Raw genomic sequence first — 18,586 nt, forward strand, 5'->3', positions numbered from 1 at the left:
GACGGGTTAGCATTGGAGAGGGAGAAAAGAAGAACATTGTTATGCACACAACTGCCCCAGGCGTCCTCACGCCCCAGCACACAGGGAGTGGGTGGGGTGTGCCTGGGAAGGGTGCTGAGCACATGGCTCTCTCCTCCTGGCTGCAGAGCTCAGTGCAAGAACCAAGCAGGGTTGGGGAACGGACCCAGTGAGTGCCTTGTGGAGAAGGTGACGCCTCCCCTGGGTGACCAAAACCACAGAGTTGGGCAGAAAGACTGGCTCTGATCAAAGGACGGTGTCACCAGGAAGTCCACATGTCCCAAAGTGACAATGCTGCTTGAAAGAGGCCCTGAAGGTATTTCCCTCCATCTGATGGCACTGAGGGAAGTGGGCTCCTCAGCCAACAGTGAACAGGAGAGGCTGAGGGCAAGACAGGTGCCAGGAAGGGAGTGGATCGGAACCACTGCTGAAGGGCAAAGCTCCGAGGCCTCACTTCTCCCACAACATCTTCTCTCCTTGGCATCTCCTCCTTTCCCATCCTATGGAAGACTCTAGAGGGAAATGCCCCTTTCGTGGTACATTGCTTCTATTCATGGTACATTGCCCTATAGAAATCACACTTCTCAATGGGAGGCTCCAGGGATGAAGCAGAGGCTACGGCTCCTTTCTGTGCTTTTCACAAAGAAGGTAAGGAGGCACGTGGCACAAATCTCCCCCAGCTCCTACCTGAAGGTGCATGTGCTTGTATACGTGTGCTCCTGTGCAGGTGGATGTATGTATCTGAGGTCTGGGCTTCTCAAATTTTAACATGCATCACCTGGGGGCTGGTTAAAATGCAGGTTCTGATTCAGTTGGGCTGGGGTGGGGCCTGTGACTCTGCCTTTCTGACAAGTGCTCGGGCAATGCTATGCTGGTGGTGTGTGAACCACACTCTGGACAGGAAGGTTTTAGATGGTGTGCTTTTTGTGGGGACAAGGTCTTGGTTAAAATGTGCAGAAAAGGGAACATGTGTTGCTGTGACTTTAAAATGTCTTTTCCTGATGAATATATCAGAAAGTAACACGGCATTCTCATTTCATGCAGGTGCAGACTATTGTACTGTTGTTGCAGGCTGACTTTTTCAGAGTGAGGGCTCCTTGTGGGGAGTTGCGAGCTGCCAGCATCAGGGCAAAGCCATGGTGACTTTGAAGCCTTCCTACTTGACTTGAGTGAGATGTGGCGAGGATTCTGGGGACTTAGAGAGGGCAGCCTGGAGAAGCCAGAGTTAAGCTCAGAACAAGAGGTGCAGGAAGAGCTACAGCAGGGGAGGGAAGAGAGACCCCAGAGCAGGGGCAGAGTGTGGCAGGACAAGGGCCCTGCTGTACATGCTATGCATGAAGGAAAGTCTTGAGACTAAGACTTATGAAAAGATCCAAAATAATTTTTTCGTGTGGCCCCTAGAAGACTGAAGAGACATTTGCTTTGCCATTTGCCCAGGGCTGCCTGGGCAGGAGACAAAAGAATGAAAAGTCCAGGGGGGAAGCAAAAATCTATGGCTTCTGAACACATGCTCCCTCGAGCTAGTCTCTGCAGCATCTTCACCCATATGTGATATTCTTGCCAGGGCCCCAAGAAAGGTAACTCTAGAAAGATGAATGCCAGTTGGCTTGGGCGGGGAGAAGGGGCCATTCTTAGGAGAGGCAGGGCTGTCACTGGGACCCGCTCCCCTTGGCCCTTAGCCCAGGCCCTTAGCTTCTTCATTCAGGACATTTTTGGGGTCTCACCCTGGTTAGCAAGCCTGACAAGGGACCTCCTTTGCCTATTCAAGACTTCAAGCCTCTCTTTTATAGAATCGAAGGCTGACTCAATGGAAAGAGCCCTAGACATTGTCCAGGGAATCTCCAGATCCAAGGAAGAAGTCTCTTGGCTAAGATCATACAGGAAGTTTGCTGCAGAGCTAGAAGGAGAACCAGCACTCCCAGTGCCCAGTTCAGAGTTTGTTTTGTTTTGTTTTGTTTTTAACAAATCCATCCTTGTCCAGAGAGGTGAGCGAGCCAGCTGGGGCCTCAGGACTCTGCTCTCCTTGACATTCTGGAGAAGGGTGAGTGACAGGGGAGACTGTGGGTGCTGGAGACTGTCAGGGCAGCAAGAGCTGGTTGGATGCTGTCCCCAGCCCCCATACTATCAGGCCAGGGGCCTCTGGAGAATCTACTTGACTAAAGGGATGGCATCTGCAGCCACTACTGTGCTACTAAGGAATTTCTTACAGGGACAGAACCAACCCAGAAGACAAGCTGCCACAGGGAGAAGACAGTGGGGACAGCTTGTCTAAGGATGAGGGTGACCAAGCTCCCAACCAGTGTCACATCACTTGCCTTCTATGGAGCAGTGGAAAGTGAATTCCACAGCTCTTCCAGCCAGCTCTGCAGGCAGTGAGGCAGACGCCTGCTCGGTCTGCAAGGTTTCTTTACTCGTGTGCCTCTTTTCTTTCCCTGGTTGTGATACCTACGACCCCTGGCACCCATCCCTCAGGAGAGGGAGCATGTGAGTGTGTGTGATTGAGGTGTGTGTGAGTGAGAGTGTGCATGAGTGTGAGCACATATGGGTATGTGAGAGCATGTGTGAGTGTGCATGAGTGTGAGCATGTGAGGATATGTGTGATTGGGTGTGTGAGTGTGCATGAGTGAGCAGGTGTGAGCGTGAGTGTGAGTGTATGTGTGAATGTGCATGTATGTGTGAGAGTGTGCATGTGAGTTGAGGCCATCCTGCAGTGTTATTTGTGAGGAAGGTGGGGAGGAATTGTTTCTGCCACTCCTGGAAGGAAAATGCTCTCCCCTGATGCAGGGCCAGGGACAGAAGGGCCAGCAGACTCACTTTTTGGCAAACTCACTCCAGTTGATGGGGCGACCCTTGGCTTTTTCCAAAGGTCATACTGTTCTCCTTGGGGCTGGATAGGGAGGGAAGGAGGGAGGGAAGGAGGGAAGGAGGGAAGGGATGGGTGGGAGGGGTGCGTGTGACTCCGCTGGCACAGCAGTGGGAGCTGGAGGCTGGGCCTTCAAAGAGGGATTGTGCAGCGGTCCAGGGCTCTGCTCCAGGATGCCTGCGGCGCCCAGCTTCTCCAAAACAGAAGCAGTGCCCCTGCCCTCGAGACACAGATAATGTCTGCTGAAGGGGCAAATGAGTAGAAAGAACACCTGGCAGGGCGAGAACGTTAAGAATGCCTGATCTTCCTTCAGCCCAGGGCTGGATGGAGGGTGGGCTCAGCTCAGCACACATGGGAGGTCTGTGGTGCTGGGCCCAGCGAGATGGAGAGACCCGCTGAGGACAGCCTCTTCCCAGGGCAGCCGGGGCCTCTCTGAAGGGCTGGCCTTCTGTCTTGCATTCAGCTTCTTTTTTCTGTTTGTTTTTGAGGAATAAACAGTCTTTATGGGCTCAGACCAGAAGCCCATGGGTCTTGAGGACCCCTGTGGACTTGCGATTTTCTTCTCCCCGTTCTTCTGGGCCTGTTTCTGCTGCTATTTCTTTTGGTAGTGGATCTTGGCCTTTTCCCTCCTCTTTTCCTCCAGGGTGGCTATCACCGCCTGGTACTTCCAATCAACCTCATGAGTCAGGTGCCCCAGGCAAGCAAACTTTCTCGTGGGCTTCAGATGCTCAGCCTTGAGGGCAGCAGGGATCACCATCTGCTTTTTTGTGTCAGGGGCGGTGGGATCCCATCAAACACCATGAGGCGGTCCAGGGCGGCTGGCCTCACTTGGTCTTGTGGGGTAGCATGCCCCGTAGGGTCTGCCAAAAAAGAAGGCTGGCAGCCCGGGAATGGTGGGGGCCTCGGGAAGGGTTGGTGTTCATTCACTTGCAGAGGAAGGCCAGATACTTTAACTTGTTTCTATAGAAATTGCCAGAAATGCCGATGCCCTCGCAGTGCATGACCACCACCTTCCAGTCCAGCAGTACAGGAGGCCCAGGAGATAGCCTCAGCCATAGGGTGCCAGGACCTGCCCCCTCATCCCCTGTCATCTTCGGTGGCCACTGGGAAAGTGTGTTCAGTTTCTGCAGATTCTTTTTGGACATGTTGCCAGGGCCATTGGACCTGCAGCAACCGGGGAGGTGCCATGTGTGTGGGGCACGCTCCGGGCATCCTGGGTCTCCTGCCCTGACACAGCCAGGGCTTCTGGAATGGCGTTGCAGAAGGACTTCCCTCTCCATCAGAGAGGCGCTGTGGTCCTATCCCGGCTCTGTCGCTTCCTTGTCTCTAACCCGCAGGCTAAGGATAACACCTATGTTGAGGGTTAGCTGCCAGAACCATGTGCGATGAGGCACGTGCAGCACTTAGCTCACTTCCTGGTGCATGACACCTGCAATTCCAGTGGTTTCCAAGGAGAAGGACTCAAAGGAGGCAGGTAGGGGTGGGACATATCAGGTCCCAAATTTGGGGGTCAAGAGACTTGGGTTCTTTTTTGATTCCACCGCCCATTTGCTGTGCGACTCTAAGCTAGCAAAGGCTTGAGTTTCCATGAACACAACGTGGGGTGGGGGTCATCCCAGGGACACTGGAATGGGGAGATGGTGGGGAGATCAGGGCACTCTCAGCTCTACCCTACAGGTGGGGCTTTGGAGAGCCTGACTGCTTGGGGTGTCTGCTGTGTCTCCGTTTCCTGTAGAGCTTTAGAATTCCAGATTCTTAAGATAGACACCAAAGCCATCTATTTATAGGCTCACCTTGCAGGGACCCCTCACCCACTGGCCCCGGGGATCAAAGCAGCAGGTGAGTGAGAGAGGAGAAGTGGCAGAAGAGAAACGAGCCTTCACCACTTCCCTGATAACCCAATTTCCTCTGCACACCCTCCCTCCGGGCACTTGGTCTTACCGGGCTCCTTATTAGACTGTCTGCCTGGGACTGTTAATGAGAAACTCTCCTCGAGCCAGCCGCGCAGACAGTTACCATGGGAACAGGTCCTTTCACAACTCTCCTCTCCTCCCTCCCTCCCACCCTGTGCACGTGCACACGTGTGTGGGCATGCATACATATGCACACATACATTCAAGTCCACATGCCTGGGGGTATTGGGAGGGCAGGAGGGGCTTTGCCCATCTTACCTCTGGGTCTGACTTATAGTTACTACTGGTGTTCTATCATCCAAAGTGTCCCCTCCTCTGGGGCAGCTATTATTGGTGAAGTAGGGTGCCAGGAGGGCTGAGATACCTCCAACTCTTCTCCAAACTATGCTAACTCCAGGACCAGGGGTCTGGCTTTGGAGAGCTCAGGGAGGACTTTTTAGAGTTTGTATTACTCTCCTGCCTCTCTCCCCAGACATCTGTTAACTGGAGAGAGCCCAAGCCAATGTTAGTGTCATGTGGGTCCCCTCTGTTCCTTGACACAAGGAACAGGGGTCAGAGATGGCTCACATCTTAGCCTGGGGATGCTAAGACATTTTGCCAGACGTGTCAGAGTTGTGGTAAAGGTGGTACACACCTAACGGCAGGGCTGAGGAGCTTGGCTGCCAATACATGGGCCATTGATGAACGCAGCAACAGATATGGTTGGTGGAGACATGGCTGTTAGATTTGCATTTTAAGCCCCTTACTTTATGATTCTGATGGTCAAATAATGCCCCCTCCATGAGAAACAGAATGACAGCAATTTTACTTTTTATCTTTACTGCGGGAAAGTTGAAAACAATGAGAAGGAATCCATGCCTGGTTTTCCCATGCGGCATGATAATGGAGCTCTATTTTAATGTCTAATTTAGCCATGTCTTTTGCAAAGATAATTCTGCTCCCAGCCCTTCCGAGGCCTGTGTCCTCCTGATTACTCCAGCCAAGAGGGCCCGAAGGGTGTGGATTTGAATATATCAGACATTAGAAAGGCAAGTAAGAACTGGTCCACCACACTTGACCCTGGAAACTGCTTTTATGGGCAAGTCAAGACCACAGAGGACCTGGAGAGGTGAGCAGAAGGAAAAACCCAAGTGACACTCAGAATCCCAAACTCTGCCACCTCTGGTCCCACTCAGCTGGCTCCAGGAGCCCCAAGCATCAGCTCAGCCACAGCCCTGAGAAACTGGCTCTGCAACATACAGTCTCAAACTTCCAAACATGAGCCCGTGTCAATTCTTTGGAGAGAAACCCAGCTCTGAATCTCAGAATCCACTGCTTCCCCTCTCCTCAACCTTCTTTGAATGATCTGAACTTTCCTCTGACCTTCCCTCCCCTCCCACCCCTCTGCCCAAAATCAGGAGAAAAAGAGAAGAGGATAGGGCAGGACTCACGATCCATAGGAATTTCGATGGCTCCGCCAAGACTGAGGAGGCAGAGGAGGAAGGCTGCATGGACCCAGGGCGGTGGTGGCTTCCTGGCCATCCTCGGCACCCGGCCCTGCTCCCTGCTCCCCAGCACTCGGGGTCTTGTCACCTCGAGCCGCTTTAACTGGGCTTCCCGGACAGAGCTCAGCTGTGGAAAGAAACATAAGAGCAAGTGGGTTTTTCACGAACTTGTGGTTTGCTCTAGCAATTCTACAGGGCTTTGGAGGACCCAAGGGCCCCCTTGGTCAGAGTAATGTTCTAGATAGAGCAGAGTTTCTTAACCTCAACACTACTGACACATGGGACTGAACAATTCTTGGCCTGGGCAACTGTCCTGGGTATTGTAAGATGTTTAGCAGCATCCCTGACCTCTACCCAATAGAAGCCAGTGCAGCCTTCACCACTACCAATCAGAAATGTCTCCAGACATTGGCAATTGTTCCCTGGAGGGCAAAACCCCCAGCTGAAAACCAGTTAGAGAAGGAAGGGCAACTCTGCAAAGAACAGTCATGAAAACAAACACTGGCCTATTGGCCTGCAGGCCCAGCAACCAGAAGACGCCATGCACCGATCTGGTAAGAAATGCACCAATCTCACAGCCTCTCTGAACCACATGTGCTGAGTGTGCCTGGGGTTGAGCATATTTGTGGTAGAGGCACAGAGATGAGATCGCACTGATGTCCTTTGATCCCAGGACGAAGGGGGCAGGGTGACATTGGCAGGACTGGGGATCATGGGTTAGATAGGTGAAGACTTGGCGCACAAAGGACTTTTTGTCGTTTTTGCGTGCAGCTAAGGAACAGTGGCCCCTGATATTGTCCTTTTTATAGATAATGGCAGTGGTGAGACGATGACCAGGAAGAAGTGGGCTTCAGGTGGTTGGTAGAGTAAAAAACATGTATGATGATTCAGTGTTCATCCTCAAGCACAAGAAATCATCCCAGGGCTTACAGGGATGGTGTTAAAAATGGTTGTCCAAGGAACCTAGAATGGATCCTTAGAGACAAACCTTTCTTCTCCTCCTCTAGAAAGACAAGAGCAAGAATGGCCTACAGCTGAGACTCAAATACAGTGTTTTAAGATTGCCTGAGGTTCTGAAACATACACTTTCAAAAACTGGTCCAGTTTGTTATTCTACTGTGGTGCCAAGTCAAAGAGGAAGGCAGGCGGTGGCTTCTCCAGAATTCTTCCCGTTTTCCTAGATTCATAGCTACCTATCAGGTGGACACATCATTCTCCTGCTCCTATTTTATTCGGCAGCAAATTCAAGCCCACTCTCAATTGTGCACATGCACCATCTCCCATCCACCCTGACTGAGGGTGCAGAAGATAAGAACAGGACTCCAGTGCTTGCTCTCTGAGGGGGCGAGAGATCCTGGGAGACAAGGCCATCCTTCTGGAGACCTGGAGCAAAAAGCAGGTCACTGATTATTGCAATAGGACAAGGGACTTCCCTTGTGCCAGGATATGAGGCAAACTAAAGGATTCTTATTCACATTTTTGCAGTTTCTTTCCTAGAAGCTGGGCCCAGCACCAACCCTCAACTTTGTGTATATTTCTGGACTCCATCCACTTGCCTCCTTTCCCACTGCCACCACCGTGGTTTTGATCACCAACATTTCATGCCAGAGTTACTGCAACAGCTTCCTAAGTGGGCTCTCCACGTCCACGTTTCCCCCGTGGTTTGTTTTTTACTTTAACATTTTTAATCGACACATAATAATTGTACACATTTATGGGATGCAGTGTGATATGCCCCTCTGATTTACTCTCCACTCATAACCAAAGCTGTTATTTCTAAAGGCAAACAGAAATGTGCTACTCCCCTAGCGTAACTCTCAATAACTCACTGCTGCTTGGGAGTTAAAGGTAGTGTCCTTGACATGGCTCAGAGGTCCTGCATAATGCATCCCCTCTGCTAGCTCACTGCTCATCCCTCCCTTGTATCCTGTGTTCCAGCCAAGACTGCTCTTCTACCAGCTCCCTCAGTACATCACGCTTGGTCTTGCTTACTGACTTTTGCACCATTAAGCTCTGGCCAAGAACACTCTGTGTCTGCCCGCTCTTGTTAGTATTTGCGAGGTATGACATATGTGTCCTTCATCTTTGCTCCTGAACACACTTTACTTCCCCCATTATGACACATTTCACTTTGTATTCATTCCAAAAGCCACTTGTCTACCTCCCCTATGAAAATGAAAGCTTTTTTATAAGGGAAGGTACCCTGTCTTGTTTACTGTTCTATTCTTAGAATCGATCATAGTACCTAAAACATAGCAGATCCTCGAGACTGTGAGAGGGATCGATATATGGATGGATGAAAAAATGAACGAATGATTAAATGGATGAAATAAGAAGCCATTTGGACCATCATGTGCTTTTTAAAACCTCACGCTTCCCCAGAAAACCACCAGGCGGCGCAGGAGAGCACATGCTGTGGACCTCGGTGGCATACTGTGAAGGCTACTCATTAGTGGAAGAAAAAAATCCGTCCCTACACAGACAGTGCTTTCTGGAGAGGAAACCAACAAGCTGAAAGAGGGTTAAGAGAGTAGAAAATCTCCCAAGGAGGGACCCTCTGGCTAGAAGGCATCACAGGAGGTCTTTGGCTCACCTTCCCAACTCTCTAAGATGGTCCTTATACTGTCGCAGAAAGAATCCACTAATGCCTCTCCTAGGCTTATACATCTCCAAAGACCAGACTCAGATTAGGCAGCTGAACCCTTAGTGCTGAGGGAACCTGCGCTAGAGGAAGGCGCAGCAGGGGCAGCGGGGATGGCTCCCATCCAGGCTCCATGACCACCATGTTTGGTTTAGGAGCTGCCAAGCAGTAGGAAGTGAAGGGAAAGAGACAGATATTTTATTTTGGGACTCTTGATAGAACTAGGAAGCCAGAAGCTATTCATTAAATCAGATACACATTGGCAAGAAAAAAAAGCCCAATTGTATGGGATATTTTAAACTCACTATTTAACAACAGAGTGGAAAAAGAATCTCAAGATAATCACATTTAGCTGTGTAGCAATTCTCTCCCTCTCTCCTCTCTGGAACCCAGTTTTTCCAACAAAATCTTACAAGAGGAAAAGAATTTAAAGAACACTAGTTTCATACAATCCCCTTTCTTTTCAGATGAAGAAACAAAAGCCCAGAGAAGGGAAGTGACTGGTTTGAGTTTATCCAGCTGGTCAGTGGCAAAGGTAGAAAAAGAACCCAGGTTTCTTGACCCCTAGTCCAGGGATTTTCCACCCATTTTTCTCTTTTTATATACAGGAAAAGTACCAGAGTAAGGTTGCTATTTAAAAAAGAAATGTATAGTTTGGCAGTTCCTCAAAAAGTTAGACATAAAATTACCATATGACTCTGCAATTCTACTTCTAAGGTATATGTGCAAAAGGATTAAAAACAGGCATCAAACAAGTACATGTACACGAATGTTCACAGCAGCATCATGCACAACAGCCAAAGGGTGGACACAGCCCAGATGTCCTCTAAGGAATGAATGGATAAACAAATTCCAGTATGTATATACCCTGGAATATGACTCAGCCATAGGAAGGAATTCAATACTGACATGCTCCAATGTGGATGAATCCTGAAAACATGCTCGGTGAAAGAACCATGCACAAAAAGTCACAGGGAATGATCCCATACATATGACATGTCTAGGTCTTATCTGTAGAACAGATACATACATAGAGACAAAACACAGATTGTCCTTGGTGACCAGAGGCAGAGGGGAAGGGAGAAGGAGGGTAATTGGTTAATGGGTATGAGGTTTCCTTTTGAGATGCAAATGTTTTGGAACTAGCTAGAGTTGTGGGTGCACACATTGTGAATGGACTAAATGCTACTGAATTGTGCACTTAATTTAATTAATTTATTTTTGAGACAGAATCTCACTCTGTTGCCCAGGCGGGAGTGCAGTGGCATGATCTCGGCTCACTGCAGCCTCCACCTCCTGGGTTCAAGTGATTCTCGTGCCTTAGCCTTCCAAGTAGCTGGGATTACAGGCATGTACCACCACACCCAGTTAAATTTTGTATTTTTAGTAGAGACAGAGTTTGACTATGTTGCCCAGGCTGGTCTCAAACTCCTGACCTCAGGTGATCCACCCAGCTCGGCCTCCCAAAGTGTTGGGATTATAGGTGTTAGCCACCACGCCTGGCTTTGAGTTGTGCACTTTAAAATGGTTTCTGTTTCACCTCAATAAAAAAGAAAAGTATAATATTGGCCTCCATTATGTGCTCATAAAGATGGGACAGAGGATGAAGAGGACAGGTTATTTGATGTGAGCATATAAGGGCCCTCAGCTCCCCAGGCTGGGCTCACTCAGCACGGAAGACAGGCACATGGTTTGCAACCCTTACCATCCATTCTGAGGGAATTTCCATCCAAGTCAAAGGAAGGAGTGAATCTACCATCTTTCTGAGTATGAGAGTTCTAGTACTGAGCTCAAAGAACCCAACACAGAGTGACGGCAGAGATGCCCTGCCTGAAGGTACCCCCACATCAGCAAGGCTTACAGTTCCCCTGTCCTGATGACCAGGAAGAAAGTTGGAAGGGACAGGCTTGCTAGCCTACAGCAATCAAGTCCACATTTCCCGTTAAACCTTAGTCATTGCACAGTCTTGCCCTATGGCCCAGTCATGCCGCCTCTCGGGTTCCTCTCCCAGCCCTTCCAACCACACCAGAGGTGACTGCTTAGGTGCAGAGAAGTGCAACATCCAGATGTGGGGGTGGTTGATTCTAGTGAGATCATCCCAGGGAGGACCAGGAAACTCCCACATCCTAGGAGGGAAAGTAGAGGACGGGGGTGGCGGAGTAGGTTGAGCCTGAAGAAGAGGGGCCACAGTGATTGTATTCACATGCTGGGAGAGAGTGTAGAATTTTTCTGTTTAGTTCCACAGGGGCAAAGCTAGGACCAAATAGGAGGATGTTTCAGAGAGGCAGGTGCTTCCTTGAGTCACGGGAAGAATTGTCTGATAAATGCAGCCATGCCACAATACCATTAGTGAAAAAACATACTCTAAATATGATATGTTTGAAGGATCCTTTTATATATAATAACATAAGAGGCAGGTTGTAAGGATATAAAATATATGAGAGGAGGGCTCATTGCTGCGGGCAGGGAGAGAATGCAGAAAAGAACAAAAATAAATACAACAAAGAAATAAATCCTTTGTGGATGGCTGGTATACTAAGTACTGGAGAACATGATTAATTCAGCTCGTGTATATCTGAGGTCTCCCAATCCCCCTACACACACACACACACACACACACACACACACACACACACACACACACACACACACACACACACACACACACACACACACACACACACACACACACACACACACACACACACACACACACACACACACATCCATCCATACAGGAAGAAAAGAGAATAGAACTACCTGAAGGTGAAATGTTCTGCCATGTTAAGTACTGTTTCATAAAAGCTCCAAATGGCGTTGGTTAGGTGTGTTACTGACAACATTCCCACACAGGAGGAAGGCTGGATGCTTTTCAGAGTCACCTGGACACTCTTCAAACATGCAGATTCCCAGGTCCTCAATCTTCTAGGCAGGGGCCAAATCAGGTTGTAGATTGTTTTTAATGCCCTTAGAACCTGTTATCTCACACAGGGATGGTCCACACATGTGGGCAACCTGCCTGAACACAAGGCCTTTAAATTTGCAAGGCTTGTGAGAGATTCAGATTCAAAATGTCCAAGATGTCACACATGAGTTTGCTAATGATCTGCCTGATAGAAGACCTCTGGACATGGTGGTGTCCTGTCTAGTTCGAGAGCATTGGCTGCATGGTTAGACCGCCTGGTTTGAGGCCACTTCCCACTTAAAAGTATGGGAGCCGGTGGCGGGGTGGGGGGCTTGGGCGAGCACTGAAGCTTGGAAGCTTTGTATTTATCATCTGAAAAATGGGGATAACAATAGCACCAATCCTAGAAGGCTGCTGTGAGGATTTATCACACAATTCCTATGTAAAACACTTGGTAAAGCATGGGGCACAGAGTAAATGCTTAAAAAATGTCAGCTGCTGCCCCTGAGTGGGTTTGAGCTCAAAGAGATGAGGGAAGCATTCTGTCCACCTCCACGACATGACAATATGAATAGTAAGTGGCTGTAATAATGATGCATCCACGGTCACAGCCTGCTTTTCTGTTTTTCCTTTTCTTCTGGGCCCTGGTTTCTTTCCCCACATTGGGGGCCCCTGGTGTTGATTCCACAAGCTGTCCCTGGCAGACGGATGAGATCCCGTGGCTCCCACGAGCTGTCGCCATCGGGAGCTCCTCACATTCCCGCAGCCACATTCTGGGCAGGCTGTCCTGGTGGTCACAACACATCTGAGGTGACAGGGAGAGAAGACTGGCAGTGCCGAGACATGGCTCAGCTGGCAGCTCTTCGTTTCCTGGAGGGGAAGCCATCTCAGACTTTTGGGCTGCAGTCGGCAGGGATTCATTCACACAGCCGACTGGACGGCAGGGATTACTCTAGAGAACAATTGCATGGACAAGAGACAAAGCCCCTCTGCTCTCATGGAGCTTCCATCCCAGCACGGAGGACAGTAAATAAATGTTGAACAAAAAATCCAGTAGCAATAAGTGCAACAGAGAAAACACAACTGACCTGCACACGGATGTTTAGCAGCTTTGTTGATAATTTTGCCAAAACCCAGACAGAAGCAACCAGGATGTCCTCCCATCAGCGGATGGAGAAATGGAGGTACACCCAATGGAATATTACTCAGTGCCCAAAAGAAGTGAGCTACCAAGCCATGCAAAGACATGGAGGAAAGGCACACTATTAAGTGAAGGAAGCCAGTCTGAAAAGGCTGCACACTGTGTGGTTACAACTACATGACATTCTGGAAAAGGCAAAACTATAGAGATAGTAGAAAGATCTGTGATTGCTGGGGGTGCGGGTTGGGGGATGAATAGACAGAGCACAGAGGAGGGTGTTTAGAGCAGTGAAACTTCTCTGTATGATGCCCTAATAGTAGATACTTGTTCATTATATAATACATTCGTCCAAACCCATAGAACTCCAAGAGTGAACCCTAACATCAGCTGTGGGCTGTGGGTGATAATGATGTGTCCATGTAGCTTCATCGACTGTAACGAACATGTTAGTATGGTGAGAAATGTTGATAATGGAGGGGGCTGTGCACATGTGAAGATGGGGTGCATGGGAACTCTCTGTACCTTGAACCTAAAACTGCTCTAGAAGTATTTTTTTTAATGAAAGAAACCACAGTAGTGATTGATGTGATGTGATAAAGTGAAGTGAGTGGTCAAAGAAGGCCTCTGTGTGAGAAGTTGACATCTCACCAAGACCTGAATGGTAAGAAGGCACTAACCTTGCAAAGACAGGTCAGAAAAGCATCCCAGGCAGGAAGAGCTGATTGTGCAAAGGCCCTATGGCAGGAATCACATTGCCCCATGCAAGAAACTGAGAGAAGCCAGCATGGCTGGAGCTTGGAGGGCACAAGGAGAAGAATGGAACAAGTCACGGTCAGAGAGACAGAGTCCAGGGCGTGCTCACGGAGAGCTCTGAAGGCCAAAGGAAGGAGCTTGAAGCACATTCTAAGCATGATAGGATAGGAAGCGGCTGCAGGGTTTGAAGCCAGAGTGACATGGTGAGATTTGCTTGTAAAGACCACTGTGGCTGCCACACGGAGGGCGGAATGTTGATGGACCAGTGTGGAAGCGGGCAGGCCAGGTAGGAGGCTCCACAGCCTCTGAGTGAAGCCAGCCCTCAGCCTGCACACCAGACGCCCCACGCTCTTTCAACAAGACCCCCACCCTGTGCAGCCAGCCTCGTGGCCACCTCTGGGGTAAAACATAAAATACCCAGAGCGGTGAGGACAGAGCTAAACATTTCTTAAGAATCTGTTAGTGCTGGACATGGTGGCTCACACCTGTAATCCCAGCACTTTGGGAGGCCGAGGTGGACAGATCACTTGAGGTCAGGAGTTTGAGACCAGCCTGGCCAACATAGTGAAATCCCATCTCTACAAAAATATAAAAAATTAGCCAGGTATGGGGGTGCACGCCTGTAATCCCAGCTACTTGGGAGGCTGAGACAGGAGAATCACTTGAACCTGGGAGGCGAAGGTTGCAGTGAGCCAAGATTGTACCGCTGCACTCCAGCCTGGGTTACAGAGCGAGACTCCATCTCAAAAAAAATAAAAAAGAGAGAGAGAGAGAGAATCTGTTAGTGCTAAGTTTTCACATTGGGTCCAGAGGAGCTGGTGGGTTTTCCGAAAGTGACTCAGGGGCCTTCTTCAAGGAGGACTGGGTAGGAGGAGAACAGGTGGGACTCAGGACCCCCCCTCCCATGCTCCCCAGAGCTGCCAACAGTCACTGTTTTTATACTGGGGTTTCATATAAGGTTTTATTTGAAGAAAAGACTGTTGAGTGAAGGAAGAACCACAGTAAAGGCAGACTGGGAAAGGAGGGTGACTGACATAAAGATAGTGTGGGAGGAAAGAACTGGAAACCTTGTGCAGCAGCCTAATGTTCCATATTCAAAAACCCTGTGCCCAGTGGCCGTGATGCATGGGGGCAATGGCAAGGCATGGGCGTGAGGAGGAACATGCCAGGCTAAGGCTGTAGTGCTGGCCTTGGAAAATCCCCCAGCCTTCCCACGCTAGCCGTTGCATTTGTGTTGAGGACTGGGGTGCCCAGTCTCATCTTCCCCTATCCCATTTCGGATCACTCCTACTTATACCCCATGCAGACTGAACAGATCAGACACTGGCCAGACCCTAGATGACAGTACAGTCCTGACACACAAGCTCTGCAGCACCCAGCCCAGGACAGTCAGGCTTGCTCAGTGCTGTCAGCTCCCCTATTTCTTGCTGCCACTTTCAACTCAGAACTGACCAGGAAAGCTGAATATGTTCCCAAACCAGTCACATAAGATGCCCACTTCTAGTTTGCCCATCTCCAGTTTCCCAGACACATCTGGAGCCTTCCTTTCACTCATGACAAAGCTTTCCCACTCCCCTGCCTGCCTCTGAGTCTCTGTCAGATGCAGGTGATGGTGGCTGACTCCCTTGCTGTAGCAAGCTCTGAATAAATAGCTTCCGCTTGTTCTCATGTGGGTGGTCTTTGTTTACCTCCACACTGTCTTTACGGCAATCACTCTTCTTTCCTAGTCTGCCTTTACTGCTCTCCTTCTTTCTCCTAATTCTTTGCCATCTTCCAGGCTCAGGTCAGGTGCTACCTCCTCTGGGAAGTCTCCCTTGGTTTCCCGGCACCATCCCTTCCCACCAAGGCTGGATTAGGTCCTTGTCCTATGTGCTCTTAGAGCATTCTGGAATATACTCACTATAATGAGTGCTAGATTTCAGTGTCAATTAATTGTCTGTTTCCCCAACTGCACCATGAGTTCCTTGAGGCTAAGACAGTGTCTTGTTCAACCTGCACAATGTCCAGCACACAGAGAACTCTAGTGTACATTTACTGGCTGCCTAGCCAGCACCCATACTATCCTCCTCCCATCCACAGTGCCCATATTTTTCTTTGGAGAATTCATCTCTACCCCTTTCTCAGAGCAATCCTACACCAATTCCAGGGCTGGGCCCTGATTAGTTTAAGCCAATTACCATCCCCCAGCCTCTCACTACCACAGCTGGTTTAGGAATGGGCATCTATTCCAGCAGGCGGCAATGTGATTCATGAAGACTTCTGCTGAGACCTCTGGGAAAGAGGAGTTTCCCCTCTCTTCTGAAAAAGACCCTGTGGTCATCTTCAGTAAGAGGAGAGGCTGGAGCTGTTGGGGGTGGGAAAGGGGGTCTCCACGTGGAATCTGAGGATAACCCGGAAGGCAGACAGAAGACATAGGAAGACTCAATCCTTCATGTCCTTGTTTGAGTTACTGATTGAGCATTTTCTGAAACAAGTCTTACTGTGGGTTTTTAATTACACATACATTTACATTAACAATTCTCTTTAATTTGTAAGCCAATTAGAGTTGAATTTTCTCTCACTTGCAACTGGCAGTGCTGTCAGAATCAGAAATGCCCCTAGAATGCTGGTTGATGCCTACCTATGCTGCCACTTTCTGTATAAAAAAAAGTGTCCTTCCTCCTGCCCACCTCTACCTGGACCAGCCCCAGCTTCCGCATGGATCTGCCCTTGACCATGAAATGCTGCTCTCCCCAGAACTTCCAAACTCTTCTCAATTGGCTCTCTGCCTCAGCAGAGAAACATCTTCAAGTTTCTCTCATCTTTTTTTTTTTTTTGAAATGGAGTCTCACTCTGTCACCCAGGGTGGAGTGCAATAGCGTGATCTCAGCTCATTGCAACTTCCACCTCTTGGGTTCAAGTGATTTTCCTGCCTCAGCCTCCCGAGTAGCTGGGATTACAGGCACCTGCCACCACGCCCAGCTAATTTTTGTATTTTTAGTAGAGACAAGGTTTCACCATGTTGGCCAGGCTGGCCTCGAACTCCTGACCATAGATGATCCACCCACCTCAGCCTCCCGAAGTGCTGGGATTACAGGCGTGAGCCACCATGCCCAGCCTCTCTTATCTTATAACAAAAAGATCCTTCTCTGTATCCCACAGCCTCCTTATATATGCATACTAGAATTTTTTTCTCCATCTCTTCTCTTCTGAAAGCTTTTTTTTTTTTTTTTGGCTTCTTCCTTTCCCATTCACTCCTCATGCTCCTCTAACTCTCCTCTCCTGACCTCCCACTGGCTGAATCTAGTGTTCTCAGTCTTTATTTTGCCAAACCTCCTGGAGGTATTAAAAATTGTTAACCACTCCATTTATCCTAACGTTCTTTCCTCCTTGGACTCTGAGACATCACTTTGAGGCCCCATCTTGGGTCTGGCATTTATAGCCTCCATGGCAACACTGATCACATGGCTGGATTCTCTTTTTCTGCCTAAAATTCAGTGTCTCCACTGGGGTCATGTGCCCCATCTCCAGTCCCCATCTTTGTTGGTGGTACCCACCCAAGTCATTCAAGCCAGACACCTGGGAATTGCCCTTACAACCCACCCCTTTTCATAGCCCACACCCAGGCATTAAGGCCCTCAGACTGTCTACTTCCCAGTGTTGCTTATTCTCCATCTCCCCTGCATTCTCCCCATCTCACTTTTCACATACATGTCTTATACACTATGGCAATAACCTCCTAGTTGGTCTCCTCCATCCAATCCATTCTCCATGCTGCTATTACAGTGACTTTTCTAAACCCCTGATCTGATCATGTCAGTGCTCCTCTGAAAACCCTTCCATATCATCCCATTAATCTATAAGACCAGACCCATACTTCTGAGTGCAGCACTCAAGGTTTTTGGAGATCAGGCTCCTGCAGGTCTCTCCAACTGCCCCCCCAACCCTCCCACCACCATCCCAAAATGCTTTTTAACTGCATGCTGTAGCACACCATCTGTGCCTCCATACCTTACACATGTGATCCCCTGTGCCTGGAAGGATCTTTCCTCCTTCCATGTGATCAATTCCTACTCAGTCTTCAAGACTCTGCTCAGACATCTGCCAAGTGAAGAATCCTGCGCTCCTGCTGTGCCACTCGACCACAAACCTGCCTCTCTGGGGCACATGGCACACTGCGGTAAAACTATGTTTAAACTAAGGGTGGGAAACATCTGTAAACGTCCAGATAGTGACTATCTTAGGCTTTGTGAGGCAGGCAGTTTCTGTCACGACTACTGAACTTTACCTTCGCAGTGTGAAAGCAGCCACAGACAGTGAGTGAACAGGCGTGTCTCTGTTCCAATAAAACTGTATTGACAAAAACAGGCAGATACTGGTCTGGACCTGGCCCAGAGGCTGTAGTTTGCTAACTTCTGACTTAATCTTTCTCCCCACTTTGTGAAATTCTTCTTTTTTTTTAAATGCCTTTCGCAAAAGCTGTCAATCTTTGTGAAATTCTTGAGGCTGACACCGTGCCCTGTTCATTCCTGTGTGCCCAGTGGCCAGCATAGTCCCTGGCAAGGAATATTTACGGAATGCAAGATCCAAGTAAAGGTTTTAATCCTGCCGCTTTTCTTTTACAAATTACTTGTTTTCCAAGCCTTTAAGAAATCTCAAAAATGGAAATAAATATTACTGTATTACTGACTTTTTCAGATGGTTGTCATAAGAACTAAATGAAATACTGCACAGGAACATAAAGCTGTTTTTACTTTTTCTTATTGCATTCCTTCCTGACAAACTCAAGTGATGTCACTAAAAGCAAGACCTTTATGTTTTCTCTGAATATAGGGTAAACCTGACCCAAGGGAGGCCTATATTCTGCCTGTCAGGGGCTGCTCCGGGGC

At 48.9% G+C, this 18,586-nt stretch overlaps 1 protein-coding gene and 1 pseudogene across 21 annotated transcripts in view; both read right to left on the reverse strand.

Annotated features, from left to right (window-relative positions):
• NFASC (neurofascin) overlaps positions 1-18,586 on the reverse strand; it is a 188,093-nt gene that overhangs the window by 67,959 nt on the left and 101,548 nt on the right. For all 21 annotated transcript variants that reach the window (XM_009238823.4, XM_054522292.2, XM_054522210.2 and 18 more), the window contains one exon: positions 6,225-6,405. In XM_009238823.4, the coding sequence (XP_009237098.3) occupies positions 6,225-6,405 (181 nt within the window). The remainder of the gene's footprint in view (positions 1-6,224; positions 6,406-18,586) is intronic.
• LOC129048232 (large ribosomal subunit protein uL13-like) lies at positions 2-6,144 on the reverse strand (annotated as a pseudogene).

Source organism: Pongo abelii, chromosome 1 (genome assembly GCF_028885655.2).
Source record: "Pongo abelii isolate AG06213 chromosome 1, NHGRI_mPonAbe1-v2.0_pri, whole genome shotgun sequence".
Taxonomy (NCBI): domain Eukaryota; kingdom Metazoa; phylum Chordata; class Mammalia; order Primates; family Hominidae; genus Pongo; species Pongo abelii.